Source organism: Miscanthus floridulus, chromosome 2 (assembly GCF_019320115.1).
Source record: "Miscanthus floridulus cultivar M001 chromosome 2, ASM1932011v1, whole genome shotgun sequence".
Lineage (NCBI taxonomy): Eukaryota > Viridiplantae > Streptophyta > Magnoliopsida > Poales > Poaceae > Miscanthus > Miscanthus floridulus.
The window spans coordinates 20,417,377-20,438,681 of record NC_089581.1 but is presented as its reverse complement, the minus strand read 5'-3'; the positions used below and the strand labels follow the sequence as shown (position 1 = coordinate 20,438,681).

At 46.7% G+C, this 21,305-nt stretch overlaps 1 protein-coding gene and 1 long non-coding RNA gene across 2 annotated transcripts; one reads left to right on the top strand and one right to left on the bottom strand.

Annotated features, from left to right (window-relative positions):
• The first annotated feature begins 14,842 nt into the window (after positions 1-14,842).
• LOC136538145 (uncharacterized) lies at positions 14,843-17,116 on the top strand. The gene is made up of 2 exons (XR_010779213.1): positions 14,843-15,737; positions 16,366-17,116. It is a non-coding gene; the product is annotated as an uncharacterized lncRNA (long non-coding RNA).
• An 837-nt stretch (positions 17,117-17,953) lies between these two features.
• LOC136538144 (EPIDERMAL PATTERNING FACTOR-like protein 2) lies at positions 17,954-19,097 on the bottom strand. The gene is made up of 4 exons (XM_066530123.1): positions 19,019-19,097; positions 18,808-18,933; positions 18,649-18,695; positions 17,954-18,492 (listed from the first exon to the last, which is right to left on the bottom strand). Exons 2-4 carry the CDS (start codon positions 18,890-18,892, stop codon positions 18,232-18,234), a joined length of 393 nt encoding a protein of 130 aa, XP_066386220.1. The 5' UTR covers positions 18,893-18,933; positions 19,019-19,097; the 3' UTR covers positions 17,954-18,231.
• Positions 19,098-21,305: the final 2,208 nt, after the last annotated feature.

The following is a 21,305-nucleotide window of genomic DNA, read 5'->3' as shown; positions in this document are numbered from 1 at the left end:
TAGGAGCGAGACTTGCAGGGAGCATAGGAGCGAGCTAGTCTACTTGAGACAGTCGCCAAGCTGCAGGACGAGCTCAACCGTCGTGAAGAAGTCCATAGAACCGAGGTCACAGACTTATAGGACAGAGCCGCCGACCTAGGTAACAGGAACTGCTACCTCAATAGCAAGGTCTTGGAGTTGCAGGGAGAGTTGGATGACAAGAAGGCCGAGTTCAACCACAGAGGAGATAGAGAGAGGTCCAAGGGGATTGATATGCTAAAAATCCAATCTCGAAACAAGACCATGACTCAGGATTTAGAGGAGTTTAGGAGGAAGGTTGTTCGCAACTACGGCCACCTGATCGAGGCACTCATACAGAACGAGTACCTACAGGACAAGTGTGAGAGGACATGGCAGGCTTGGTAGAAGTCTGACAGGAAGCGCCTCAAGGAGATGAAGGGAATGTGGGATCAGCTACCCAAGGAGATTCGCAGTAAGACGAAGCCTAGGATAGAGGAGTTCGAGTTAGCCCTGACTCGTCTTAACCTAGACACCTGCTCTACCCTTCCTGGAGCCAAGCCTACTGAGGGGCTCACTGAGGCCTCAAAGTATGTGTCCCGACTTCACAAGTCTGACGAGGAGATCAAGATCGAGAACAGTCGTATCCCAGCTACGGTGTACGAATTAGAGTAGGATGACCCTGCGTGGTCATGAGTCATGTTAGTGGCTTCCTAAGTTGTACCCCATGATGTACCCCTTATGAGATGTATTATGAGACATTATGCGTAGTACGATTCTCGCACGTCTTCAAGTGTAACTACTAGAGATGATGCTATGTAATAAAACCCATGTAATGAATGTTTTGGATCTTATTGCATCTTATGAATCTTATTGCTTCGTTGTAATGAGTGTTGGATAGTATAAATGTTTTTCTTTAAATCGTCAAAATCATGTAATCATATTGAATTATAAGCACTTATGGCACAAACACTAAATTCTCTATGATCCGTGTTGCAGATGCCGAACCGCCGATCTAATCGCCTAATGAACCGTGGACGTGCGCCCACCCCTGAACCAGTTGAACCAAATGGGGGGCGTGGTGGCAACAACCATGGCCGTGGCTGTGGCCGTGGACGTGGAGGGATACCCTTCAACCTGGAGAATACCCCGCCACCTGAGGAGAACATTCTGCCACCACCACCACCAAACCTGGCAAAAGTGATGGCATAACAGACTCAACTTCTTGCAGCTCTAGTTAACAGAGCAAACCGTCGCTAGGGAGGTCAGCAGAATGACTTCCAAAGGAAGCTGGAAGGATTCCTTAAGCTAAGGCCACCTACCTATGATGGCACCGACCCTGGCCCGTTTGTGGCCGATGACTGGCTCAAGGAGATGGAGAAGAAGCTTGACCTCACTACTTTCATCGACGATGAGTGTGTTGGAGCAGCTCCGATGACCAGTAGGTTTGCACGACGCCCCTCTGCTGTCATCTTCCTCATGGACGACTACGGTCGGATGGGCCGAATTTTTTATTTTTTAGCCCTTTTTTGAAAGTTTCTCACAAATAGACTCCTGGAGGAAAGATTTCAGAATATGGACCTTAGCTCGGCGCCATCGATGCTGGCGCCGAGCTAACACGTCTCGACGCCAACGTCCCTGCCATCAAGCTCCTTGGCTGGGGCGAACGTGGAAGGTGACATGGTAGGAAGCTCGGCGTCGTAGATGCTGGTGCTGAGCTCGACGCCGTTGACGTTGGCGCCGAGCATGTAGTTTCAGGCTTCGTGCGTCGTGCACTCGTGCTATCATTCACCACCGTGCAGTGTCGAGTGTAGATGTAGATGCTTCCCTATGCTCCTCCAGATCGCAATTACTTCACATTGAATGCCCCTGTTCTGAACAAAAGCGGCCGGTGTAGTAAATGAAAGTTGTTGGCACACATTGAATACAAAGCAACCTTCAGACACTGCTGACAAACGTAGGCCTGAAAGCTGGAAATTGAAATCATAAAGTTGGCAAATCTCCGACGTCAATTCCTATTGTTTTGAACTGCCATAAAAAATGGGTAGTTGTTTGGTTGCATAAACTTAAGTTCTGAAACCAGCCTCTCCACTGTTATTAATAATTGTATCTCTGATGATTAGCTTATTGTTTTTAAGGCTGTGATTATATCCTTGTTGTGGTCGGTCTAGGATGAATCTAAAAAAATTTGGAAGATTCGAGATATAAAATTATATAAAAGTGTAATAGCAAATTTAGTCCCTCTTTTGGATCAATGAAAAAAATAGAGGAATTCTAATGGATCGAAAATCTTATAGAAAATTTTCCTCTGAAGCTGTTTGGAACAAAGGATTGAGTTGCTATAGATCGTATGAAGTTCCTATGGAATGGCGTATTTTATAGGAATTTTGTTGAAGTTCTACCAAGAAGATGAAACTTATGAAAAGTTTATTTTTGTCGCTCTCTCATCGAATTTATTTTTATGTGCTCTATTCAAACAATCAATCTTATAGTTTTCTTTCTATGTTTTCTCAATCCATAGAATTTTAGATGTTAGGATATTTTATTTCTATGTTTTTATAATCCGGGGTTCTAAAGAGTCCCTTAGGCGTAGTAAAGGTTCCTAAAAATAGGAAGATATAGGTACACTTTGGTAAGAGAAACTGAAGGCAAGTACAATTTTTGGGAAAGAAAATTTTTGTTGAACCGTAACAAGCACATGGCTTACAATTTGTGTTGTAATAATGTGGACATCTGTCACATGGATTGTTACAGACTAGGCCTCTTTTCTAGATTATGGATAAAATTACAATAATCTAGATTATGAATTAGACTTTCTCTATTCTAAATTATAAGTTGTTTTATTTTTTTTCTAATTGCATAGCTTTTATTGTATATTTTAACTGGCCTATATTTAGGTGCATAGAGTAACAATATAACTAAAACAATTAGATTAACTTATAATTTAGAACAGGGGGAGTAATAATCTAGATTATTTCGATCTCTAGATTGTATAGGTGGATTACTATTAATTGGAGTACAAATGATCTATAATCTTGGGAAAAAACATATTTGAGATAAATTGTAGGACTTCAGTAATCTAATGGTTTATTGTCATAATCAAATCCATGATTTGAGGTGTTTGGATCACCTTTGCATTGTTTTATCTTGTCTCTAAAGGAGCAGAAGCCTTTTTGAAAAACGTTTGGTAAAATGACTTCTCATGTTTTGGCTCCTTTGATGGTCGATATTAAAAACGTTATTTTGCACCACGTTTACATGGAAGAGTTAGCACAAAATGTGTCATGAAAATAAAGAAAAATGTGTCAAGCAAAAGAGAATTTCCATAGTTATATTTCTAAATAAAAATATTAACTTTTAGTCAAAAATTAAAATATAATCATGTTTGATCTTATTTTATTCCATTAATTATAAATAACATCATGGTCAAAATGGATTTAGAAACGGATACACGGTTTAGAAGAAAATTGCTTTTCAAAATTTCAAAACCACACTATTTGTGCACGTGTATCCGTTTCCAACAACTTTCATTTACTACACCGGCCGCTTTTGTTCAGAACAGGGGCATTCAATGTGAAGTAATTGCGATCTTGAGGAGCATAGGGAAGCATCTGTATCTGCACTCCACGTTGCACGGTGGTGAATAGCAGCACGAGTGCACGGCACACGAGGCCTGAAACTGCATGCTCGGTGCCAGCGTCAACGGCGCCGAGCTTGGCGCTAGTATCTATGGCGCCGAGCTCGGCGTCAGGGTGCCTGTTATGTCACCTTCCACGTTCGCTCCAGCCCAGGAGCTCGATGTCAGAGACGCTGACGCCGAGACGTGTTAGCTCGGCGTTAGCATCGATGATGTAGAGCTAAGAGTTTAAGCTAAGAGTTCATATTGCGAAATCTTTCCTCTAGAGATCCATTCGTGAGAAACTAAAAAAAAGCTACAAAGTAAAAAAAAATCGGTCGGACGGGCCGCGCTCCGTGTCCGTGTCCTTGACTTCCACGTCACAGACAAAAACACGAAGCAACTTGGCGGGCACATGCCTCACGACGACCAGGTCACTCCCAAGTCCGAACAACCCCTCCTGGTCCAGTGTAAGCGAGCCTATTGCCCTATTGGCTATTGTGGTTTTTGTGAAGCATAGCCTGATAGCCAGCACATGAAGCACATGCACGCACATTGTTGCCGCTGTGGCACCCTACCTCTGGATAGAGGCTAGCTGCTATCTGTACGTGTGGAACGGTACCATCTTGACACGCGCGCGGTACTATCTGGCCTGGCGCCATCTTGTGCGCGAGCAGTGCAGTGCAGTGCAGCGCTGCAGCACGCCACGCCAATGGTCCAGGGGTTCAGGCACCTGCCAGACGGACCAGCGGTCAAGCGCCCCGCGGTAGTGCTGCGGTCCCCGGGTCGGGTGCAGACATGCAAGAGCGCTGCACGATCAAAAGATGGCAGCCGGGACGGGAGTCCCGAACAGCAAGCGCAGCTCCTCGCCAGGCATTGCTTCGGCCTGATAGGATAGTTTTGCCGTTTCGGGCTCTATGCTGCTGCATTTGCTCATGGGCAGGGCCCGCAGCTTGCTACAAACACGGGCCGGGACTAAAAACTGTACAAGCCCATGTGACCTAGCCAGAGGCCGAGAACAAACACTGCAGAACCCATCTGAGTCTGCTAACATTATTCTTCGTAGTTATAAAAAAACAGTATTCTTTGTGAAAAAATACAGCAGTACCATGAGCGTGTTTGGAACTTTTACCGGATCCTGTTTTACCTCACCTAGCAACAAAATGGATTGAGCAAGTCATTCGGATCTTATGTTCACCTATCTCGGTTTTCGCGTTAGCAAAATTTTCCTTGCTGCCTAGCTCTCTCGGGCTAGCATGCGTCTCATGGCTTGCGCCATCGAGGGGAGCGTGGCAATAGTTCCAAACACGCACGATATGTCTGTGCAGCAAGAGAAGCAAACCAATGCTTGCAATTTCTGAGAATTCCTTATTTACCATCGGAATTTGATATGGTGCCTTATTTGTCCTAACGTCCTATTTGATTCTTATGAATTGAGAGGAATTGGAAAATAATGTAATAATTAAATGAGAAACACTTTCTAGATATTGGTTTTAATCATGAGATCTAAACAAGCCCTAAAAGTTTTTTTTTGTCCTGTTCGCTTGGCTGATAAACCATAGCTGAAAGTACCGTTGACTGATTTATTGTGAGAGAAAAATACTATTCGTTGGCTAAAAAGTACAGCTTGTAAGCCAGACGGACAGAGCGTTTGTTTCCTTATTTACAGTATCCGCTTAAACTTATCTGCTGTTAAATGGTAGTCCTGGAAAAAGACATTTTCGTCTTTACGTACATCATGTAGTAAAATTTGTCGTGGTTTACTTCCTTACCGCTCAGAACGTAAACATATGATTAATTTGGACTTTGAATGACGCCATGTACAGAAAGCTAAAGGGGAGCGCTGGCGCTCGGACGTCCGATGGATACCGATCCATCGGACGGTTCCGTTGATGCACTCCCCAGCACGCGCCCCTTTCCAGTTCCACGCATGCCCTTTCCCAGTCCACACGCCCTCAGTACACCCCCATATCGCCCCGTTGAAAGGTTCTTGTTTGATTTTGGTAATTGAGTGACAACCTAGGTGGACTAATTGTGTTTATGTGAGATACACAGGTGATTAGTCCACAGGTACATGTGTGTGAGCAACATATGCCATGAAGGTGAAAATAGCTTGGAAATGTTGCAAAGCTCACACATGTGATGATGAAGGAGCTTAAATGCACATGAGACATGACATTGAGTCATGTGATCAAGGTGGAGAAGATCAAGACAAGACTTGGTTTGATGGACCGGTTGCAAGCGTGAAGGGCAAGTCGAAGGCTTTGGAGTGATGGACCGCGTGACGGTGAAGCTTGAGCAAAACTTGGCGCCGATGGACGATGGCAACGGTGAAGAGCAAGTAAAGTCAAGATCGATGAACCAATATGATCACAAGATGATATGAAGTGGATCATCTCATTGATTGATCGTGTTGGTGCATATGTTGCATCGACAATGGAGGAGATGGAATGGAATACGCAAGGCAAAGGTATAACCTAGGGCATTTCATTTCACCGGTCATAGGTGTGTAGAGAAGTTTATGACCGGGTTTAGGATAGATGGCCGTACTATCAAGAGGAGCAAACTTGTTTGCATATCGGTCATCTAGTGTCAGTCGAGTGATCTAACTTTGCATCGTCGCTAAGATCGAGTGGCGTGGCAAGTTGAGTGGCTAACATCCTTTGGGAAATGATTGTGAAAAACTAACACACATACACATGGTGGTGTACACTTGGTAGTGTTGGCACATCTATAAAGGAGGTGGTGTTTGCAGGGTTGAGATGGGTTTGGAAGAATGGAATGCCTATTTTCTATTGCGCCGGACGCAAATTCTTGGGATTGGCACATTGGAGCAAGGGTGAAGAAGTTAGAAGTGAAAACGAGTTGATCGCGAAGATGCTGACGTCGGTCAACTGACCGGACGCTGGGTCTGAAAGCACCGGACCCTGGCAGCGTGCGTCCGGTCAAACTGATAGGTCTGCACAGTACAGAGGGTATTGCACCAGACGCTGGTCTGTGTCCGGTCAAGGTGGACCGGACGCGTCCGGTCGAAGAAATACGTCTCGGGGAGCTTACTAGAAACGACCGGACGCTGGGGTTTCAGCGTCCGGTCAGTTGAAACTGCTGCGTCCGGTCAGGTCAAGTGACCGTTGGAATCGGGACACGTGGTCATCTGCGGGCGACCGGACGCTGAGGTCCAGTGTCCGGTCAACATGACCGGAGCGTCCGGTCAGCCCGACAGTTGCCCAATGAAGGGGTAACGGCTAGTTTAGCCCTTGGGGCTATAAATAGAAGTGGCCCTCGGCCATGGCTGGCGTTGAGCACCTAAGGAGACTTAGTGTCCATGCTTGTGAGTGCTTGGGAGCCCTCCATCACACATATACTTGATAGTGATCATTCGATTGTGTGAGTGAGCGATTCTAGTGTGATTGCATCATGAGGTTGCATCGAGTGGCACTAGGAGATCGAGTTGCAAGCCGGTGGTGCTTGTTACTCTTGGAGGTTGCCACCTCCTAGACGGCTTGGTGGTGGTCTCCGTCGAAGCCCACAAGAAGCTTATGCGGTGCTCCGAAGAAGTGCTTGTGAGGGGCATTGTGCTCGCCCCACGGAAGACGCGAAGAGCAACTCTAGTAAAGCGTGTTATTGAGCTACCCTTACTCAAGGGGTAGGTTCTTGCGGCGCCTGACGTGTGGGCTTAGCGGGTGATGTTAATTAGTCGCCGAACCACCAAGTGAGCGGTCGACACAACAGGGACTAGCGTGTTGGCAAACACGTGAACCTCGGGAGAAAAATCATCGTGTCAACCTTGTTCTTCCCGTTGGTTTGCATCCCCATTTCACAAGCTTACAATTACTTTTATACATATTAAACTTGTGTAGTTGCTCTTGTAATTGCATAGCTTGTGTAGCTTGCTAATTACCTTCTTACTTGTGTAGCATAGAAGTAGCTCCCTTGCATGGCTAATTTGGTTTTAGTAATCTTGTTAGTCACATTGCTTAGTTTATGTAGCTAAGTATTTGCGCTCTCTAATTAGACATTGGTTGCCTTGTTATTGAGCATTGCTAGTGAGCTTAGTTAGCTTTGTGCTTTTGCTTACTAGCATGTGTAGGAGCTCCCCATTGCTTAAAGTACTAGTGGCATAGGTTTGTGTGACCTTGCTCCTAGAATTGGTTAGGAGAGCTCTAGCTAGCCCGGCACCTTTCTTGCATAATTAACAACTTTGCAAGGTGCTAGTGAAATTATATAGAGGGGTGTAGTCTTGGCTAGACCGATAGTTTTAATTCCGCATTTATATCGGTTAGCCGTCACGATTAATTTTAGAAAAGACTATTCACCCCCCCTCTAGTCCGCCATCTCGACCCTTACACCCGTAGTCCGTCGTGTCCGCCCCACGCTCGCGACGAGCATGCTGCATGCCCAGCGTGCCCCCATGACCACAGCACCCCGCGTCTACCGGCCCCAGCACCTCCGCCCGCTTGTCCTCCGACGAACCACGCGCCCCCGCCCGCCCCGGCTCGCCCCTCCCCGGCCGAACAACATAGAAAGCTGGAATAAAACACGTGCAACAACACGGAACAACTACTGCAACATTAGGCTGAAGCAGCTGAAACACCATGAACATATTATTGCAACAACACGGAACATTTGCTACAACATTAGGCTGAAACACCATGAACATATTATTGCAACAACACGGAACAAACTGCTGCAACAATAGGTTAAAGGAGCTAAAACATTTGGAACATATTATTGCAACACTGGTGTCAAGCATATAAAACAACGCTCGAATAAAAAACACTTGCAACAACATAGAATAACTACTGCAACATGAGATTGAAGCAACTGAAACATTTCGGAAGTATTATTGCAACATTTGTGCGAAGCATATGAAAATATCCAGATCAGAACGATTGCAACATCGTCTAGAAACAAGTGAAACATTTTGAAACGGTGCTATCTACAAACCTTTGAAACAAATGCAACGTGGGCAAAACATCCTTAGATCTACTTGTGCAACATCCTTACTATTCAACTGCAACATACCTCTAAAGCGTCTGAAATAACTGAAAGATACAATTGCGGAATGATAAACAGGGAAATTTAAAAATAAACATCTAGCGATAGGGACGAGGATCCGTCTGAGCCCACCAAAAACATCCTCCACACAAGGTACTTCTCAAGTATCACATGCAACAGGGGTAAATAAATCATAAGTACACAATGTACTCGCAAGACTTACCCGACTAGTGGGAATAAATTCCCAACTCTAAGGAATATGAGAAGCTTTATGGCTTGCTGGTTTATTTTAGCAGAAAACAATACTAATAGTGAGTCCTTATTTAGGTTGTTATTATTGGCCGCGTTAAGTTATTATCTATGCAGTCTATATAAGCACATATTCTATTTTCAAGCAAGAGTTGAGCAATCAGCTCCATTTCATCACCTTCCATCTTTCAGTTCTTAGTACGAAGCTAGAGTTAAGACAAAATCGTACCGACTCGGCGGCGATTCACGAACCAATGTGCCCAGCTGGGTGTCCCGAAAATACATGCTCCGCTTGTACCCTAGGCACAAGCAGGTATAATCCATCACTCTCCTATCCCGGGTGTCTAGGTCCCCGTCCAAACTTGGACTCCAAGCCCCCACTCCTAAGTCCCGAACTCAGTGTGGTGCCAGGACCTCCACCATCTCCGCCTCCAATCAGTCGGTCCGAAAAGAGCCGGATTCATGACAAGAGAGCAACAAGTCTTCCCTACGCCCATACCCAAGTATGCGCTTGGGACAATAGATCTGTGACTTGCCTAGCGTCCATTGCAACGACCGGTCCTTAATCGACACGGATAGAGAAAAAGTGTAACCAAGTTATGCCCTGTTGGCCACAGGACACAACCCCTTACACCCACTAGTACCCAAACCATATCCCTGTCCGGTCACCATTTTCCTTTCCACCATTTTATCATGAGTGATCATATTTTATCACCTATTTGCGAGTAACGACAAGTTACTCACGCTACCGATATTCTAAGCATAGCAGCTACTTGACCTGTACTAGTAGGACTCATGGGTAGATATATTTATGCAGGTAGTTTACATAAAATTCATGTAACTTAAATACACATCACATATATATATTCAATGATCATTAAAAATAGGAGTTATGCACCGGGGCTTGCCTTGGGCAGGTGATGGGTCAGTAGGGTCAGCACCAAACGGCTTCGGGGCTCCATCCTGCATGAGGCTCTCCTCCTCGTACTCCTCGATGACCTCATCGTACTCCTATTCGTCGACAGGCACGAATTATACTAGCTCGTGATCTACATGCATAAAATGATGATGCAATACTTAGTAATCTAGCAACAGCAGCTCTTAAAATAAAGTACATCCGTCTAACTACTACGCTAGTGCTACCGACCATGGTATTAAGTTATCTATTGTTATCAATAATAAGTATGAAGTATGGCATTTATCATTATCGCAACTACAGCTATCCTTACTCCTAATGCTGATTTACGCTATATACAATAAAGCAAGGATAATAGCTACTCTACTTATCAACCTACCCTAGGGCTATAAATTTTACATCAAGTACCTACCAACCTAGCAAGCCTACTATAAAATTTTTATATCTATAGCTATCACCAATCTTCCACAAATATTAACCTACATAATATTAGCTCTCTAGTTTTGAATTTATGACCCAATCCTTGTCACAGCTAACTACAACCTAACTGTACTGACAAGTAGATGCTATTTTTGTGAACCTAACAAAATTAGTCTTACTATTTTTGGATCACTACACAATTTACTACAAATTTCCAAAGTTCAGCTTGAAAACTAAATTGAATAAGCATTAACAAATTCACTGGAAAGATGAAACCGCTTCCTACTTCGCGGCCCACGCTAGCACCGGCTCGGCCCAATCCGTCTTCCCGCCCGCGCGCGCATGCCGCCACCGGCGCGGCCCAAACTGCATCGCGCGACGCAGCCCAACGCAAGCGACCCACAATGGAGCCGCGCGCGTCTGGCGCATTAGCAAAAAAGCCCCCACTATTTCCCTTATTAGCAGAACTAACCCAAGCACTATTATTCCAAATCACAGGTTTTACATCTACCACTCTCTCCTTTCTCTTCTTCACCGCGGCGAGTTCCCCCGGCACCCGTGCGTGCACCGGCGCGACGGCACGGGCACCGGGCGGCTACGCCAACCACAGCCAACCTCCCCCTCCCTAGTTACCGAGCCGACTCTTACCTAGGAGCGAACGCGATGCACCGGGCGAAGGAAATGCAAGCCGGGACGCAACAGCGCGGTTTGACCATGGTGGCAGAGGTCCTGCAGCCACGACAATGGCGTTCCGGTGAATGACAGCGAAGCTGGGGCAAAATGGGTATCTAGTGAGCTCCAGTGACTCACCACGGAACCCTATGATGCGGTGGTTTGTCCAGAGATGGCCCAAACCGAACTGGCCGTGTGCAATGAATTGAAACGGTATGCCTTGGTTACACGGCTTGCCGACACCGCAGGCCACCCCGGTCTTAAGGATCCAGCGGAGCGGCACTTCAAACTGAGGCATAGGGCGGCGCTACAAGAAGCGAGGTGGGGTCGGTTGGGCTGCTGGCTACCTAGCGGAGCTGAGAATGCGACTAATTGGATCACGGCGCTGCCATGATGGCGAATCGAAGGAAGCGGCCCTGCCGGCCGTGGCGACAGCGGAGACAGGGGAGTTAGGCATGGCCTGGCCCAGCACTGTCATGGCCGTCAACGCAAGGTACAAGTGTACACGAGCCAAGGGGAACCACGAGGCGTGCTCCAGGCGGCTGGCCGCACGGCCGAACACGCAAGCCGATGAAGCTCGGCACTGCGTCACTGCAGGCGGCGCCGACCAAGGAAATGCAACAGCGCAACGTTGACGCCTAAGGGAAAGCGGAGCAAGCGACTGTCCTACGTGCGTGCAACTGCACGGCGTCAACGACAATAGTGCCGCGTAGGCGGTGCTCGTGAGCGTGGTGTGCCGTGCAGCCACGGTAGTGCGAGCTGCAGCACGAGACCCGGTGGCTCAGCCGACGCGTGCGAGGGCAGGGCGCGGGCAGGCGTCCAGGACGCGGCACGGCAGCAGCGGCGATGCTAGTTGAGCGCTAGCGTGTGGTGGCAGGCGGCCATCCCCGCAGCACAAGGGCCATGCACGTGCGTACGTGCATAGGCGCGGCAGCGCGCGCTGGCAAGCCAGCAGCGATGCTAGGCCAAGCAGAGGGTGGTGACCGCGCCCGGAGATGGACCATGTGCCGTGCACGCTTTTTAAAGTGGCCCAAAACTCAAACCCGAATGCTACAACCGCCAAACCAGTTGTTCTACACGGAAAAGGGTACCTAAGGCTAGCCAATCGTGCAAAAACATCTCACCTCTTCTTAACCCGGTCGCTCTACAAAATTTGCCGAACATGGCTTCGTCGACCCCTTTTCAAACTTACACGAAATGACTTAAACTTCGAACGGTTTCGCGTCGAATTCCAATTCCGGCCTACTGGGTATACTAGCTAGCGAACCTTGTCCTCGACCACACCTATTTCATCGTCGCCTACGAAGTACGTACTACAAACTCTATCAAAGTTCGCATAAACATGCTATAGCATTTTCGTTCGATAAAAAATCGCTTAGAATACTAAACGATATTATGCGACATGAAACGTAGCATTTGTTTCTTGTTTTGGATAAACGTTTCAAGTGCCGAACATTGATTTATACTTCATGTTACACACTATTGCATATAAGTATGATGCTCATGTAGTGTTTTAACAAAAACAGTACAATGTAACACCGGGGGTGTTACACAACTGAACCTGCGCGGCTGCGCGGGGCAATGCACCACTGATTCCGAGCAACGCACAGCGCGGCCTCGGAAAACCCCAACTTGAGAGTAGATACTGAGATGAAAGTACGTTCAGAGAGGGCTAAAAGTTCATCTTTAACCTCCAGTCTCTTCTCATCAAAGCAGCTATGGCATAATTCTTGGAGATGCTCTAGGAGGCTCCATGAAATCAGCAGCGGTAGGGGGGGCTTGAGCCCCCCTCTGGCCCGCACACCATTAGATCTGTCCTTGGAAATGAGGTGATCGTGCATCAATCCATTTTGTTCTACGAAAATATAAGGAGTGAGTAGCACTTGCGAGCATAGCAACTGGCATTTGTTGACTGATGGCTAGAAAGGTGTTGTGCAGCAGGGTTGGATCACAGGAAGGTCGCCGCCTCACTGGAAGCCGAGCTTGATTTTCATCATTGAATGTGGTACTTCATCTGTCGAACAAAAATGCAATTCACTCTCAAGTGTTCAAACGACTTTGAGTTTGATCAAATCTATGCGAAAAAATATGAACATTTAAATCTGTCCTTGGAAATGAGGTGATGGTGCATCAATCCATTTTGTTCTACGAAAATATAAGGAGTGAGTAGCACTTGCGAGCATAGCAACTGGCATTTGTTGACTGATGGCTAGAAAGGTGTTGTGCAGCAGGGTTGGATCACAGGAAGGTCGCCGCCTCACTGGAAGCCGAGCTTGATTTTCATCATTGACTGTGGTACTTCATCTGTCGAACAAAAATGCAATTTTCACTCTCAAGTGTTCAAACGACTTTGAGTTTGATCAAATCTATGTGAAAAAATATGAACATTTAAGATATCAAATAAGTACCGTTAGATTAATTATAAAATATATTTTTATAGTAAACTTATTTGAAGATATATATGTTGGTATTATTTTTCATAAACCTGATTAAATTTAAAAAGTTTGATTTCTCTCAGATCTAGAATTTTTTTTTTTTTTTTGAGATGAGTGAGTAGCAACTAGCATCGACGAAGGAAGAAAAGGAGCACAGGAAAGCAGTGGGTACGGAATGGGCCGACAGACGTTATGGGCCGAAAGAAAAGGAAACGGACGTGGAGGTGGTTTTGACCTCGTCCAACCCAAATAGCATGCCATATTGTCCAGATTGGACACAAGCATATATAGATCCGAGTTCAAGTCAAACGGTCATTCTTATGCATGTTTGTATCCCTACATGCTTTGAATCCAAAGTCGACGACCATGTGCCCACTCATACTTTTTCTTAAGTTCGAAGTGAAATATGGATGGTTGCATGATAAATGTGTTAAAAATTTAAATGACAATTATGCGTACGTTCAGATTCCCTTTTGACAAAAGTTGTGTGTGCCTTCAGGCTTCACCAAACTGCAGACTACTCTAGAAAGAGCATTATTGCCCTGTTCGCTTGGGTAGTCGACCAGGCGCCGGAAACCAATGACCGCATTCTATTTCGGTGCCCCTACTCAGCACAAATTTGATGGGAGATCCTCTCGCCCCTGAGGTCCATCGACACCTGGTCGAGCAACTCATGTCCTTCCCTTGCTGGTGAAATTGGCTGCATCAGGAACTGACGAAGAGCAAGCGCAAAGGTCTAATTTACCTTTGATGGCTGTGGTGGCATGACAACTCTAGAAAGAGCATTATTGCCCTGTTCGCTTGGCTGATAAGTCATGGCTGAAAAGTACTGTTGACTGATTTGTTGTGAGAGAAAAATATTGTTCGTTGGCTGAAAAAGTACGGCTTATAAGCCAAACAAATATGACAATAATACTATGACCTTTGGGAAGCAAGAGGGTGAGGTCTGGATTGCAGTTGTAGCAAGCACACTGTAGCTGAATCGACTTTGGGCTGTCTAGTGCCTTGCTGTTTGGTCGCTTATGTAATTTAAATACAACCTTAACTTTTTTTGGCTCCTCTTAACACAACGATAATTAGATTTGTCATGACATCTATTTTCATCATATGTTTATTTGGTGTCACAAATGTTAATATTTTTACATGTATATTTAATTAAACTTTACTTTAAGCAAAAAGAGTGCATCTAGAACTGCATTCCTTTTTGCACGGAGGTAGTAAAACTTGGAGGCAATACCTCTCATGACTGTCGTCGCGTTTTGGTTTCTGCAACCGTAATGGTCTGGCATAAATGTTCCGGATGCTCTGCTTGTGCAAAGTGAAACGGAGGGGACAAAGGAATCCCAAAGGAGACAGGCGCTTCAACTCCACGCAGACTGCCCGCTGCTGTGCTGAGTGCCGAGGGAGGCTCGGAAGTGACATGACCTCTTGCTAGGAACTACTCCTAGGAGTAGGAGCCGAGAGCTGACTTGATGACTCGAGTGAGAATTCATGGTGGCTCAGCAGTGTCCCTTTCATGGTGGGCAAGGCAAAGAAAGATTCGTCTCCGCCCGCGTCAATGCATCTGAGAATGCGGTCGTTAGACTGTCTCCAAGAAACGAGTAGACCTCTAAACACGACAACCATTCCTAGCGCACCCATAACTCACCCCTCTCCAACAGCGACGCAAAAGTGGAGTCCATCCCGAAACGGAGGACGACCACACGGCCGAGGACGCCGCCGAGCTGCCTACCTCGCCCGCCACGGCCTCGACGTTCACCCGCGCCACGGCCTCCCACACAGCCGCCTCCACCCCCCACGTCCCATACCACACAGCCAGGTCCCTGCCCGGGCGCAGGAACGCGCGGTGGAGCCAGTGGAGGAAGGTGGCGGCGGACCGCACGATGAGCTCGATTTGGGGATGGGAAAGCTCGATTCGACGGTGGGGAAAGTCGATTCGGAGGCGAGGAAGCTCGATTCGGGCGCCGGGAGGCTCGATTTGGGCTCTTGCGAGCTGGAGAAGAAGGCCGGCGGAGGTCGTGCTTGCCGGCTTGCTCGTGCTCGTGCTTGCCGGTGTGCTCGTGCTCGTGCTTGCCGGCGTGCGCGTGAAGGCCGGTGTGCTTGTGCTTGCCCGCCGTTGCTCGTCTGCTTCTAGTGCTTTGCCGGCGTGCTCGTGCTAGCCGGCGGAGGTTGCGTGCTCCTGCGTGCTCGTGAAGGCCTGCGTGCTCGTGCTTGCTGGCGGAGGCTCCTGCGTGCTCGCATGCGTGCTTGCGGTGGAGGTCACGGCGGGGGATCCGGTGGTTGCTGGTGGAGGTCGCGTGCTCGCGTGCTTGCAGACTCTGCTCGGAGATTTGCATAGCGAGGAGAGAGGCGACGCTTTTTTTGCTTTTCGTTTGGGCTGGCAGGCAAAATGCTTCGTGTGGTTGGGTCACCTGTTGAAGCCGGTATTTGACAGGTAAAACACTGTGTGAGAGTCATTTTTTTTTGGTTTAGGTAGCTCTGTTGGAGTCAGTGTTACCTATGAAAACGGAAGAAAACGAATAGAAAATAGCTCTATCGTTTTTGTTTTCATTTTTTTATGAAAACAGGAGCGACCGAAGAGCCGGAAAGGAAAAGGGTATCGGGATAAACGGTAATACGAAAACGGGTAAATACGATCAGAAAATAGACATAAACAAACGGTAAGCAAAAACTTAAGCCGGGATTGCACGTCGCATATCATAGCTCAAATATAGAAACCAAGGTGCATTAGTAAATGAATAATATACCTAGCAGACAACACATAAATATTATTACATTGTTTCTCTGCTGTCATAAGTATTCCAGGCAGCAAGCTGATCACTGAATTACGGCAAATCAGTTCTTCTGATTGATTGATGTTTCTGCTATGGTCAAATAACGAATACTGTCAGACAGTACTTAGTAGCAAAATTTGTTCAGGTCGTGCCTATACTGAACCAGTTACTCGAATGCTTGAAACTCTAGAACTTCAGATTAATATTAATCGATATGAAAACACATAATTAAATGCAGAGCAGTCTCCAATCAATAACTTTCTAACATCAATTTGTACAAAATAGCAGTTGGACACTGCATGGCTGGCTGCTGTGCAAACTACGCTAGGCCTACGATGGTTCTGGCGTGCGCGAGCACATCGACGTTCATGAAGAAGCGATTCGGCATTGCCAGGAGCACGTCGGTGGTCAGCAGGCTGTCGGAGGCGTGCTCCACGCCGAGCGCGGTGACCACCTGCTCCAGCCACCACGATCTCCTCGTCCTCCAGCCCGCGACATCAGCCGGTCTGAGGGTGCGGCTGCCAGCGTCTGGCACCGGAGGATTAGAGGAAAAGAAAGAGGACAGTGAGCGGGGGAGGCCGCGTTGCCGTTAGGGATGAGGGTGCGGGTGCGGTGTTGTGTCTTGGTCCAAGTTGGGCAAGCTCTATGGATGGACTGAGCTCTTAGCAGGTCTAATCCAGACTTAATAAAAGCGGGATGCAAAACGAGATATCCCGATGAATAATGTAAATACGGACGGACAAACGCTCTACCGTTTTTGGTCCGGGTCCCGTTTCACTCCGTCCCATTTTCGGTCCCGTTTCTATTTATCCTGGAAAAAACGAAAACGACAGAAAAAAAAAACGGTATATGGTTGCGGACGGGATTCACACCGTCCGTTTTCATCCTTAGCAGTAGTCACTCACACACCATGATTATGATTACCGTCTGAGCATTACTTGGACGCCTGCTGCCTAGTAATTCAGAGCTGAGACTACTATCAAGTTCTGAATGTTTGATTCTAGTTTAAGCTTATTTGCGCCTTGTTTTGTGCAATGTTGGTGCTTGGCATATACATTTTCTGATTTTCAACGAGGCTGATGAAAATAGCAGCAAGAATCGCCAATCCTAATGCAACGAGATCTCTGTATCTGTTTTGCCATGATGGCTGTGACTGAACTTGCCATCATTCCCGCACAGCCGTGCTGCCCTGCTCCGTATCAAATGCTTACGGTACAGGTTCTTCAAGAGAAAAAAGACAGGCGAGCAATGATGCACGTACCTCCAAGGTTGAAAAATTGGTTTGTCCTACTATTTCAGAGCCTTTTTCTTTTAACAATTTTTTTTTTAAAAAAATCTTTCAATCGCTCTGTCCATAAAAACATGATATGGGTTTCGTGCTGAAAAAAGTAGTTTACATTTGATCAAATTTCTAGTAAATAATATTCAAATTTATGGTTTCAAATTAATTTATTATGAAAATATATTTTATAATTAATCTAATGATATCTATTTGACATTATAAATATTGATATTTTTTTACTAAAACGTGATACTACGCTATGCTAGAATTGCATGTTTTTCTCGCCGGAGGGAGTACCTTGCATGCTAAAAAAAAGATCAACTTGCTACCACCGTACCACGGTAGCAAAATGCTGCAGGTGATGCAAAATTAGATCCTGACTCACGGTGGTTACTACTATACTTGGCGGCTTGTTGCTACTTGCTAGTACACATTTGAACCTCGTCATGCACATCAATAGTCAACTAACGTTGGACATTTCTGCATGCGTACCGCATGAGACATCTTTGTATAAAGAACACTTAAACATCAGATTAGCCCTTCTCAAGAACTGAAATGATGCTCTAAATAATTACACCACAGCACAGCTTAGGCTAACACGAAGCAGTAATAATTAGTTTTGAAACGAGTGATCACCAAGACAAAAGTGCCGAAACCGAATTACAAGCATCTTTCCCTAGCTATATGCCTAGTTGCGTACCGGCTACCACTACCACTACCAAAACCTAGCTACTCAGTGAATAATACTAGTGATCAGAAGGTTTGCCAAACAATTAACCATCTTCTTCGCCGTGGATCGATCATCCAGCAAGCACAAAACACATAGCTACAGCATGGGCTCATCAGCGTGCTATCAGCAGCTGGGGATCAGATCACGGATCCAGGGCTCGCCGGTCCGCGCACCGGCACCTCCAGTTGAGAGGCTTGTAGTCGGTGTAGCTCTCCTCGACGCTGCCCAACAGCCCGTCGCGGCCGCGGCGCCGGGGCTCGGAGGCCTCGCCCCCGCGGCTGTCGATCCGTGGCGCCACCGGCACCTGCACCGCCTCGCACCGCCCGCACGGCGCGCACTTGCCGTCGCACCGCGGCGGCCTCGACCCGATCAGCGACTCCGCCATCGCCGCCCCCTCGCCAACCTGCATTCCACATTTGCCCAACAGCACAAGCAATTGGTTGTTGGTAGGTTGGGTTCACTCACAAGTACCCATGCGGCAAGAGAGAGAGAGAGAGAGAGAGAGAGGGGAAAATTAAAGCAGCATGAAAAACTCCAGGGAAGAGAAGATGTCACTGACCTTCGATGAGTGCGGATCCTTGAGCTGGTAATGCAGCGCTCTAGTACCTGCAATCAAGAAAGCGGCGCACTTGCATAAACATCTACGAACCGAAGGCAGAGTGAGAGAGAGAGATTGGGCGGGGCTAGGTTTTAGGCAGGCAAAAGATGTTTTTTTTACCGTCGGCAGAGCGCAGGCCGTGAGAGGAAGAGGATAGCAGGAGGAGAAGCAGCAGGGATGTGGAGTAGTAGAGCTGGAGTTCCATGAGAGCTTGAGCTTGATGACTGAACGTCGCCTAGCTAGCCACTGAAATGAGGTCGGCAACAGTAGGTAGGGTGCCCGGCTTATATCGAACAGAAGGATGGACGCTACAGTACCAACATGCTCTTACTGTTCACATGGGCAGGGGTTCCTTGTGCCTGTGGTGTTCACGAGAGAGAGAGAGTGCGTTCAGAGAAGAGAGAGAGAAGGGGGCAGCCGGGCAGGAGGTGATGTACAGCAGTGTACCACTACGGATCAGGTCATTGAATGCGCTGAGGCCATAAAGACTTCCGCCGGCCATTGCTTCCGGCTGTTCGGCGGCAGCGAGCACAAAAGCTGAAGGAGAGAGAGAAGCCGGAGACGTGAGGTGGTGGACTGGTGCTGGTGCAGAGACGAGAGATGGCATCGCGAAAACGACATGAGCCTTGCACGATCAGGGGGCACGGATTGCTGTGGTCCTTCGATGAAGCTAAGCGCCGCTCCATGAAAAAGAAAATAATAATGCAATTTTCGGCGCACGCTGAACTGAAGCAGTGCGAAGCAGCCAAGCAGGGGAGATGCAATGCAAGCGACAGCCAAGCCGAAGCAGCTTTACGTGGAAGTAGCCTTGCTGCCAAAACAAGGGGCCACGGGTCGTGTCCTGTGCAGATTCTCCCCCTGCCGAAAGCGATCACAGAGAGGTCCGAGATTGTAAAGTTTTGAAATCGGTTGTGACGTAAGGTGTTAGTACGGGTGTTCGGATACTAATAAAAATCAAATTATAAAACCCGTAAGTAATCTAAAAGATGAATGTATTAATCATAACTAATTCGTCGTTAGCATGTGTTACTGTAGCATCATATTGTTGTTAAAAGATTTATCTCGTAAATTAGTCATAAACTATATAATTAATTAGTTTTTAGGCCCTGTTTGGTTACCCCTCCTAAAAGCTTTAGGAGCTAAAATCTGGATAAAATCTGTCTAAAGAACCAAACACCCCCTTCTAAAACCTCCTAAAAGTTTTAGGAGGCTGGTTTTTCTTTAGGAGCTCCACCCCCTCCTAAAACCTCCTAAAGTTCTTCTTGGACCCCCACTACCCCTCATTTATTACCCTCTCCCCCTCTCTCTCCTAAAGAAGGGTAAAAGTGTCTTTGTTCAACAACATTTATTGCTTTTAGTCAGTTTTATGAGGTGCAACCAAACACTCTTTTAGAAGGTTTTAGAAGGCTGCCTAAAACTTTTAGGAACTAAAGTTTTAGGAGCTCGGAACCAAACATGACCTTAGTCTATATTTAATACCTCATACATGTCAACCATTCGAATATGAAGTAAGGAACTAAACAAGATCTCGACAGCTGTGAATGGCATCGGAGAAAGAAAGAACTGGCACTTGTAGCAGAGTAGAGTACAGTAGTCCATCACACCAGCTGCTACCATTCATAATCCTGGTACTCATCCCTACTCGGATAGCCAGGCGCCAAAACATATTTTTCACAAAGTTTTTGCTTCGGTTTTAAGACCTCGTTTAGTTTCATTTGTCATGGTAAAAGATAAGCTCTTAAACTTTTGTGGCTAAACTTTAGTCTTGCTTCAAGTGTTTAGATCTATGATAAAAGTTAGCTAAAAGTGCAAAATAAGGTATCCTTCACACCCTAATGTTTTTGGCCCAGTTTTGCACTTCCTTAGGTGCAAATGGTAAAACTTTAGCTCCCTTTTTACTCCACCTGTTTAGATTCATTTGCCCAAAACATGGATTAAAAGTGCTGGGTAAAAGTTTTATCACAGGAAATACTCACTACTGCATCCTAGCAATAATCAGCCTGTTCGGTTGGCTGGTTCATATCGTTGCTGGTTCGTGAAGAAATACTGCTGGCTGGTTTGTATGAGAGAAAAATACTGTTCTGGCTAAAAATTTACGATCATTTACGACCGGCCACAGCCAAACGAACAGGCTGAATCTCGTTGTCTTTTGGTGTATAAACAGTCAGACAAATTAAAAGGTAGTCAAAGAACAGTGCAGTGCTAGTGTGCTGCACTGGGGAATGGGAACGCAGCGTGCAACAGATAGAAAAATTAAAAAGGAGGTTCAGGTCAAGCTGGAGGAAAACCTGCTACGGCACTAGAGCAGCAGCGTCATATTACGCGACAGGAAGTCAATAGTCGTAATTCCCGCCATGCATGGGTTCTCTGCAGTCTGCGCCAGAGCCCAAGGCATTCCACAGCACTACAGCAGCACTGCAGCAGCTTCGTTTTTTATTGCGATGCATGGATACAAACCGCTGGAAACCTGCAACAGAAACGTATGTAGGACCAACTGGGCCGTCCGCTTCATTTGCCACGGCCTGTCGCTCTCCTCTTTGGTGGGCTGGTCATGTTGGCCCAGATGCAATCATCTTTTCTCTGGGCCGAGCGACCGCGGCGCCGGTATAGTTCGGAGA